Source organism: Oncorhynchus masou, chromosome 25 (assembly GCF_036934945.1).
Source record: "Oncorhynchus masou masou isolate Uvic2021 chromosome 25, UVic_Omas_1.1, whole genome shotgun sequence".
In the NCBI taxonomy this organism is placed as follows: domain Eukaryota; kingdom Metazoa; phylum Chordata; class Actinopteri; order Salmoniformes; family Salmonidae; genus Oncorhynchus; species Oncorhynchus masou.
The window spans coordinates 48354534-48365001 of NC_088236.1; the positions used below are offsets into that span (position 1 = coordinate 48354534).

The window sequence follows — 10468 nt, forward strand, 5'->3', positions numbered from 1 at the left end:
ACCTCGTCAGCTCGTGGATTCGATCCAGCAACCTTTCGGTTAATGGGCCAACGCTCTAACCACATATTAAGGTTCAAATTCACCCTATCCGCCACCAATGTGTAGCAAACATCTGAGTGATGCCACGGGATGTAACAATTTGGAAGGAGATTGACTGTGAGAAAGTAGGTTCGGATGACTTTTAAAATGACATCCTACTCCAAAATGAATCAATATAAAATTTAAAAGATATGGCAAATTGAAATCAAACTGGATGGACATCAGAAGTAGAGGAAGGCCAGGGTTAAAAACAAACCAAATATAACTATTGTAAAATAGATTGTGTCTGTAAAATGTCTATAGTATGTATAAGCTGGAAGTAGAAGCCTAAGTGTTATTGTTTAATAGTTTACTCCAATTAAGGGGAGGGTGATAGGGTTTGCGGGGAATAATAAAGGAAGGTATATATTTTTTTTAAAGTGTTTATGTATATATATGTATGTATTTTTATATATATGTATATGTGGGGGTATGTGTATGTATATATATATGTATATTTACCCCGAAAATATATGGGGGATTGGAAACGATGCAGAAAATTACATCGATGGAAGCAACAATCTATCCGCAATATTAAAGCTGATTCACCCTAAAAAATAAAAAATAAAACATTTCAAATGTAATTTCCCCCTACAGAAATGACCCCAATATAACAATAGTCCATATTATCAGGCAGGTGTGCTATTTGGTAATCATTATTATCACCTGGTGTAGCCCACCTGATGCAGCATAGTGGCTATAAATAATTAGGCTGAGGATTGCCGATTTACCCCATTGGGCTAATCATTAACCAGATCACAAACTCTAAAGTCTAAACATTAGGCTATCATGTTGCTAGTTATAGCAACATCCCACTGGGCAAAAACTTTTGAAGCAACGCTGTGTCCATTTCATTGCAGTGTTGAGTTGTGTGATAAGTGTGTGCATCCCAAATGGCACCCTATAGTGCACTACTTTTGACAAGAGCCATATGGGCCCTGGTCAAAAGTAGTGCACAATAATGGGAATAGGGTGCCACTTGGGACGCACTCAGTTTTGAGTTTTGTATAGCAGTGTTGTTGTGTTTGTTGTCAGTGTTGTTTGCCTGTGTTTTAACCTGCTGTCCATCTGTGTTCAGGACGTGTCCCAGGATGACATTCCCATCATGCTAGTTGGAAATAAGTGTGACCTGAGGGAGCAAGCGCTACAGGACAGTGTCACCTGTGTCCCCACCAGCTTCGGAGAGAAGCTGGCCATGGTGAGACCACTCAACCCCAACGTCTTACTTAAACCTTTACATTAGTTACATTTACATTTGTCATTTAGCAGATTATTTTATCCAGAGGGATTTACAGTCACCTCTAATCGTACCCTAGAATATAGCCTGGTCAGGTCAATTACTGGAACTTCGGCCTGATTTGAGAGTTGCGTTGTTTGTTTCCTTTCAGACATATAACGCCCTCTTCTGTGAGACCAGTGCTAAAGACGGATCTAATGTCATAGAGGCCGTGCTGCATCTGGCCAGGTAAGAAATACCGGATCCTAGACATCTCTGTTTTCTCTCTCTGCTAAGTGATTTACCTGTAAATGTGTTGCTCCTTAGATTACTCTCTGATCTGACTGAGTTGGATAATTTTAAATATTTTTTTACAGGACCAAAATGTAGAACAACATGTAAAGTTTTGCTGGCCACTAGTGTGCAAGAGTGTTCTGTACTCTAATTAAGCAATAAGGCACGAGGGGGTGTGGTATATGGCCAGTATACCACGGCTAACTGGTTACCAACGTAATTAGAGCAGTAAAATGTATGTTCTGTCATACCCATGGTATACGGTCTGATTTACCACAGCTGTCAGCCAATCAGCATTCAGGGCTCGAACCACCCAGTTTATTATGCCCATAAGCAATAAGCACCTCGGGGGTTTGTAAGTTCCGATTTGCCTAGGTGCCTAACAAGGTGCCTAACAACAGCCCTTAGCCGTGGTATATTGGCCATATACCACACCTCTCGGGCCTTATTGCTTAATTATACTAATGCCAATACAGTGGAGGTATGCCTTTAACTCTTTCTATATTATTCTTCTCTTTTGTTCTCATTCTTGTCCCCCCCCCCCCTCTATCAGAGAGATGACCAAGCAGGTTCATGGGGATGAGAACCAGGAGTCTGTGACTAACCTCTACAGAAGTCCCAACAAGAAGATGCCCACTGTCACCTGCTGCACAGGATAAGAAACCATACAGGAACACTACTAGAGTAACCAAAACTCAGCACCAGAGCAACCACAGCAACAGAACACCACAATACAAGAATACTGTCAACAAAGACAGAACAAGAGAAAAATGAGACTTCAGAAGAACAGAACACAGGAGAATCCAGTCAGAACACTAGAGCACCATAGCACTAGAATATCAAACAGCTGATTTTCTCGTATGAGATCAACTGTGCTTGTTTTAAGCTGTGTGTGCATGCGTGCACGATTATGCAATTACATGTTTGCATGAGTACATGTGTGCTTGTGTTATGCATATGTATTTGGCTTTAGTATTGAGTCCTTTGACATCATTCACATCATGGTTAATAGTGAAGTCTAATGTCATATGCTGTTGATTGTCTTCTTATGAAGCCTCTGTGTTGAAGCCATGGTCATGTGTATTGCAGATAGCTATTGTATATATCAATGTACAGGTAGTGTCTGAAAAGTACCATGTACTGGCAAATTATATTCTCAACAAGTCACTAGAAAGCTTGGGATAGCAGCAATGTACATGACAGACATGATGAGGAGAGACAAATGCACGTGATAGGTGGTGAACAGGAGGGTGCGGAAATGTTATTTTTACAATGGAATAATGATCTTATTAGCAAGCTGTTTATTGCTAAGGGATAAGGCGCACCTACAGTTTAGTAGATATAAATAGTAGACACAGTCGTGTCAGAAACATCCTCCACGTACAACATTTGTGATAAAGAGTAACAGCTGCATGTCAAGGAAGGAGTGTCATGATTGTCAGTTGAATTCTGATTGTAGGAGCCAAGAGCAACATCTGGAGAGAATGATGTGATTGGATGACCGTGGGAGGAGCACAATGTCAAATGTATGAATGTGGTGTGAATGAATGGGGCACATTTTATTTCTATGTGTATACTGTAAAATATTGTTATCATTAATATATTATGTAATGTTAGACTTGCCATTTGGACCTCTCCTGGGTCACTAATGATGTCACTGTGAGCCCACACCTGTCTGTCTGAGCCCTCTGTGTGGTCATACTCAAAGCGCTTTACTATTAAAATGTAGCATGAACAAAACCCAATGTGATATGACTTCCCTTATCCAGACAGAGTCTGAACATAATATTTCATGCTGAATATATATACAGTATATTTCATGTTGAGGGCATGGAGTATAAAATAAGTTATAATATAATTTATCTGGAGTGTTATCTACTCTCTTGCTCAGTCACACACACGCATACACAAACACACACCCCAAATGTCCACAGAGAGTCACTGACTGGGGAAAATAAATTAAACAATCAGATAACTTCTTAAATTTGATTTGTTAGGACACCCGTGTCACCCATTTTCCCTGAGCATTTTTATGAGGAGCTGCAGCATGTGTCAGCATTTATTCAGGCCATTTGTGTCTGGAAGTCTGGCACAGAGCCCAGCCCCACCTCCCATTAGTTTACATTTACATGACCGTGATGAGGCAAGCCTAGTCATTTGTCAAACAAAATGTAGGGTGGGGCAGGCAGGCAGGCAGGCATGGGATAATTAAATAATCACAAATGTGGAGGAGGCAAGGTTATTGTTTGGAATGGATTCATTAATTTGATGTGGGCGGAACAGAAGCGTGTCCTAAGTGGAAATCAACAGGGTATTTATTATATTCACAGAGCTGAGTCCCACGACATTACCGTTGGATGGGTTTCAGCCCTGGGTTTGACCCCTGGCACTTGTTTACATGTCCAATGATTTACAAAACACTGGTAATAACTTTATAACAACCTCTGTCTTGGATGGTGTTGTTCTCCCTGTGACGGAGTGCTTAGAGTGGGTTGAAGGAGGGTGATGATGGCCTTCACGATTCTGTATCTCTCACACTGAAGAGCTGCTATTATCAAACCCCCTTCAGCTGTCAGCAGGGCTTCTGAAAAGATTGTCCTTGTATGAATCTCTAATACACATAACACTCAACCATACCTTATAGAACAAGCACACACAAATTACAAACTCACATGTGCATACACATACACCATTCACAGTCTGACAGGTAGTATTTAGGCTAATCACGTCTTTAATGAACATTGTCTAGCACTACTACATCAACATAGGATCAAAACCCCTTAAACCTATAATATTACCAAAAAACACATCAGCAGTCCAACTAAATCAGAACATCCCGCCATCTGGAGAGGTCAGAGGTCGTTGGAGAGGCCATCGGACTGTGTGGAACTCTGGGGCAGCAGACTGTGTGGAACTCCACACCTCCAACTATTCTCCCCCATGGCTGTCCTGCCTGGGGTATCAATCACATTATGACAATATCATCGTCATAGATTATTTAACCATGTCACATAATCTGTGGGGCATACTGTTTTTAGACGTTTTTTAAAAATCTATGATTAACTGGAGATACGCAAACGTAAACCTAGGCCTGGTTTGAGTTCATTTATCTCACATTATGACCTAGGTGAATAACAGTGAAAACTCTTTGTCCATTTGACATAACTCTTTGATGTCAAATGTCACATTATATTATATTTCATGTCATGTCTGGAGGGGTAAGAATGCCCAGCTGTACAGGTCACGGGATTCAGATGAGTAATAACCCAGGGGAAGGCTCTGTGCTGGTACAAATTATGTTTAATAATACTATATGTGACTCATAACCTGGATTCTGGCTCTTTATATAGCAACATTTTAATATCTGTTTTTTTTACATTTGGATAAAAGTATAGACTCAGAGCTACAAAATGGTATATCATACACTGCATTTGAGGAAACAAATTAATTATGTTTTGAAAGTTGATAAACTCATGTAAACTCATTTTTGAGAAAACCGTCTTTCAATGTTTTGGTACTACTATTAGAGAGCCCTTCTTTGTCTACACCCATTCAGCATTGTTCACACCCTCTTAATAGGCTGACCACACCGCTCGCGTCACGTGCGTGAGCGTTGCAAAATATATTTAGAAATCTATGTTATTCAATTATTGCGCCAACGAGCGTATGCGTTGCCAAGGGCTAAAATAGAAGTCATACCTATTTCTGACGCAGATCGCGCTGCAAGTCCTGCCTCTCCCATCTCCTCATTGGTTTATAGAAGCAAGTACCCACGTGCCATCTCCTCATTGGTTATACCCACGTGGGTGATTGAAAGACGAACTGTTGCCGGTTGTTGTGGTTAAACTATATAAGTTTAGATGCCAATCACTGTATAAGTTAAATGATGAAATGGCCTGGAAGGAGGAGGGATGACTAGAAACGATTCGGGTGACCGTTTTTATGTGTGGACTAATTGTTGGAGTAGAGGTCCTTGTGCATTTCAGATAAAAAACAACCTACTGTTTATATCCAAGGACAAATTAACAAGCAACAGCAATCTAGCTGAATAGGTCAAATTAGCTAGCAAGTGCAAGCTAAATTGCCATAAATGTTTAATGCTTTTCAACCTGTCCCCAAATTAATGTAATTGGTTCAGAGTATGTTGTGATATTTTAACCTGCGTGTTGTGATCGCGTTTGGTGTGGGGGGACAAAAGATATATTTGGCGCACGAGCGCAGCCGGTTTGGATTCCGTGTTAGCCCCACTCATCTCTTTAAGGGTTGATCCGTGCGTTCTGTGCTAACTAACTTCTGTTGTCACGTTCTGACCTTAGTTCCTTTGTTTTGTCTTTTTTTTTAGTATGGTTAGGGCGTGAGTTGGGTGGGTTGTCTATGTTAGTTTTTCTATGATTTTCTATTTCTGTGTTTGGCCTATTATGGTTCTCAATCAGAGGCAGCTGTCAATCGTTGTCCATGATTGAGAACCATATTTAGGTAGCCTGTTTTCGATTGTGTTTTGTGGGTGGTGATTTTCAGTCTTTGTGTGTCTGCACCAGACAGAACTGTTTCGGTTGTTTCTTTGTTATTCAGTGTTCAGTTTTTTCATGAAATAAATCATGAACACTTACCACGCTGCACCTTGGTCCTCACCTTCTTCCCAAGACAGCCGTTACAGAACCACCCACCAAAAAAGGACCAAGTAGCGTGGTGACGAGAGGCAGCGATACCTGGAGAACTGGACTTGGGAGGAGATATTAGACAGCAAGGGACCCTGGGCACAGGCTGGGGAATATCGCTGCCCCAAGGCAGAGCTGGAGGAAGCTAAAGCTGAGTGGCAGTGGTATGAGGAGGCAGCGAGGTTGGAAGCCCTAGAGGCAGCCCCAAAAATGTATTGGGGGAGGCACACGGGGAGTGTGGCTAAGTCAGGTAGGAGACCTGAGCCAACTCCCCATGCTTACCGTGGAGAGAGAGGGACCGGGCAGGCACTGTGTTATTTGTTTGTTATTCAGTGTTCAGTTTTTTCATTAAATAAATCATGAACACTTACCACGCTGCACCTTGGTCCTCACCTTCTTCCCAAGACAGCCGTTGCATCTGTACTAACTAACTCCCAGACATCTAGAGAGAACAGCTCACTGAACATTATTCGCCCTAGCAGAGCTGATTAGGCTGTTATGTTATCCAGAGCGTTGGTGACTGCAACTGTGCTGTCAGATTGTCCATCGTCCATAAATTCAGAGTGTTTCGCATTCAGAGCGCACACTGGACACTCTGGACAATAAGTAGGGTTGTTCCGAAAGCTCTAACCTTACAACGACAGTCAAGAACCCAAGCTAACTGGCTAACATTGGCTAGCTACTTCCAGACACATAATGAGAGAACACCCCACTCTGACCATTTTACTCCCCCTAGCAGAGCTGGTTAGGCAGTTTTTATGTTATCCATAGCGTTGGTGACTGTAACTGTGCTCATGGCAACAATTTAATTACGCTTTGTTACTGACATTTACTGACTCCAGACATATGCAACAGGTGTTGAGCATTTAAACATGAGTCAGTTATTATGTGACCTGGCACACGAAGACGAGAGTCTTTTGCTAAGAAATGTAGCTAGATAGCTAGCTAGGTAAACAATGAATCCCAACCCATGACGTAAAGTTAGTTAGTGAGCCAGCCAGCTAACGTTAGCTAGCTAGTTAATTTTAGAGTCACGTCAATTCATATCTGATATCAGGATAAATATGACAATGAGTCACAGATTGTATACTATGTATTTTTTATTAGCTAAGCAATAAGTGGTAAATGCAATTTTCGTATATACGGGCTCTCTGTCCCACCTCGCAGGGCAAACAGAGAACTGACTTGTTCTTGACAAAGATATTATAAATATACCCTGACAGAAATAGTTCCTGCTTCCGAGCCGGCCTGTCAGAGTAGAGACTGGACGTGGTTTAAACTGACCCAGCCTATCGTTGATTGTTGGCGCAGAGGCTGGTCCCAGCCCCCTAAGCGCTTCAGTTGATAGATGTAACTGTTGCTGTGAAGAATATCTATGCGCTCATGCTCGATACCGTTATCTCGCACCTGGCTCCTGTTATCTAACAAAAGACCGTTTGTGTCATGTCTTGTTATGTCTGTTCCTGTCCTTTCTCTTCACTCTGTCTCTCTCTGCTGGTCTTTTTAGGTTACCTTCTCTGTCTCTCATTCTTCAGCTGTTCTACATCTCCCCTAACTAGCTCATTCACTCTTTCCCACCTGTTCCCTCTTCCCCCTCTGATTAGGTCTCTATTTCTCTCTCTGTTCCTGCAACTTTCAGTGTCTGATTCTTGTTTGTGTTTTTGATGCCAGAAGCAAGCTGTCGTCCCGTTTGCTTCCACCTTGTCCTATCCTGTCGGAGTCTGCCTGGCAGGTGCATCCTGCATTATACTGACGTTCTTTTTGTTCCATTGACTACGTTGGAAGAGGATTTATGCCATTCCTGTTTTTCATTAAAGAACTCTGTTTTCTGTTAAAACCGCTTTTGGGTCTTCACTCAAGTACATAACAGAAGAATCAGACCACGAATGGACCCAGCGGCCCGGACCCTTTTCACTCCGCCGTCGAGATCCAGGGAGCGATGCTAGGCAGACACGAGGAGGAATTGTCTGCTGCTCGACATGCCGTTGAGACCCTGGCCGTCCAAGTCTCCGACCTCACAAGACAGGTTCACCAACTCCACCTCGATCCACCGCCCACTTCCAGGGTTTCCGAGTCTCCGGAGCCCAGGATCAACAACCCGCCGTGTAACTCTGGGGAGCACACTGAGTGCCGCTCATTCCTCACTCAGTGTGATGTGGTGTTCTCTCTCCAGCCCAACACTTACTCCAGGAGCGCAGCCCGCATCGCCTACGTCATTTCTCTCCTTACCGGACGGGCGCGTGAGTGAGGCACGGCAGTCTGGGAGGCGAGGGCTGAGTGTATTAACCAGTATCAAGACTTTAAGGAGGAGATGATATGGGTTTTTGACCGTTCTGTTTTTGGGGAGGAGGCTTCCAGGGCCCTGTCTTCCCTATGTCAGGGGAATCGATCCATAACGGATTATTCTATTGAGTTTCGCACTCTCGCTGCCTCAAGTGACTGGAACGAGCCGGCTTTGCTCGCTCGTTTTCTGGAGGGTCTCCTCGTCGAGGTTAAGGACGAGATCCTCTCCCGGGAGGTTCCTTCCAGTCTGGACTCCTTAATAGCTCTCGCTATTCGCATAGAGCGACGGTTTGATCTTCGTCGCCGAGCTCGTGGAAAGGAGCTCGCGTTCTCCGTTGCTCCCCTCTCCACATCACTGCCACCTGCCGCATCACTGCCACCCTCCTCCGCCGGCTCGGATGCTGAGCCTATGCAGCTGGGGGTATCCGCATCTCGGCCAAGGAGAAGGAACGGAGAATCACCAATCGCCTCTGTCTCTACTGCGGCTCCGCTGGTCATTTTGTCACCTCATGTCCAGTAAAAGCCAGAGCTCATCAGTAAGAGGAGGGCTACTGGTGAGCGCAACTACTCAGGCCTCTCCTTCTGGATCACGCACTACCTTTCCGGTCCATCTCCGCTGGCCCGGTTCATCTGCTTCCTGCAGTGCCTTGATAGACTCTGGGGCGGAGGGCTGTTTTATGGACGAGACCTGGGCTCGGGAACATGACATTCCTCTCAGACAGTTAGGGAGCCCACGGCCTTGTTCGCTTTAGATGGTAGTTCTCTCCCCAAGATTCAGCGTGAGACGCTGCCTTTAACCCTCACTGTCTCTGGTAATCATAGCGAAACCATTTCTTTTTTAATTTTTCGTTCACCTTTTACACCTGTTGTTTTGGGTCATCCCTGGCTAGTGCGCCATAACCCTTCTATTAATTGGTCTAGTAATACTATCCCATCCTGGAATGTTTCTTGTCATGTGACCTGTTTAATGTCTGCTATCCCTCCTGTTTCCTCTGTCTCTTCTTCACAGGAGGAGCCTGGCGATTTGACAGGGGTGCCGGAGGAGTATCACGATCTGCGCACGGTGTTCAGTCGTTCCAAGGCCACTTCTCTCCCTCCACACCGGTCGTATGACTGTAGTATTGATCTCCTTCCGGGAACTACTCCCCCGGGGTAGATTATACTCTCTGTCGGCTCCCGAACGTAAGGCTCTCGAGGATTATTTGTCGGTTTCGCTCGACGCCGGTACCATAGTCTCCTCCTCCTCTCCCGCCGGAGCGGGGTTTTTTTGTTCAGAAGAAGGACGGGTCCCTGCGCCCATGCGTGGATTATCGAGGGCTGAATGACATAACAGTTAAGAATCGTTATCCGCTTCCTCTTATGTCTTCAGCCTTCGAGATCCTGCAGGGAGCCAAGTTTTTCACCAAATTGGACCTTCGTAACGCCTACCATCTCGTGCGCATCAGGGAGGGGGACGAGTGGAAGACGGCGTTTAACACTCCGTTAGGGCACTTTGAATACCGGGTTCTTCCTTTCGGCCTCGTTAACGCTCCAGCTGTCTTTCAGGCACTAGTTAACGACGTCCTGAGAGACATGCTGAACATTTTTGTTTTCGTTTACATGGACGATATCCTGATTTTTTCACAGTCTCTCTCGATTCATGTTCAGCACGTGCGACGCGTCCTCCAGCGCCTTTTGGAGAACTGTCTTTATGTGAAGGCTGAGAAGTGCACTTTTCATGCCGCCTCTGTGCCTTTTCTCGGTTCCGTTATTTCCGCTGAGGGCATTAAGATGGATCCCGCTAAGGTCCAGGCTGTCATTGATTGGCCCGTTCCTAAGTCACGCGTCGAGCTGCAGCGCTTTCTGGGCTTCGCTAATTTCTATCGTCGTTTCATCCGTAATTTCGGTCAGGTGGCAGCTCCCCTCACAGCCCTTACTTCTGTTAAGACGTGCTTTAAGT

At 44.4% G+C, this 10468-nt stretch overlaps 1 protein-coding gene across 1 annotated transcript in view; it reads left to right on the top strand.

Moving 5' to 3' along the window:
- LOC135514428 (ras and EF-hand domain-containing protein homolog) overlaps positions 1-3328 on the top strand; it is a 31179-nt gene extending 27851 nt beyond the window's left edge. Inside the window, exons 15-17 of the mRNA XM_064937923.1 lie at positions 1157-1276; positions 1467-1543; positions 2142-3328. Coding sequence (XP_064793995.1) covers positions 1157-1276; positions 1467-1543; positions 2142-2247 — 303 coding nt within the window. The 3' untranslated portion in view covers positions 2248-3328. The remainder of the gene's footprint in view (positions 1-1156; positions 1277-1466; positions 1544-2141) is intronic.
- The last annotated feature ends 7140 nt before the right edge of the window (positions 3329-10468 follow it).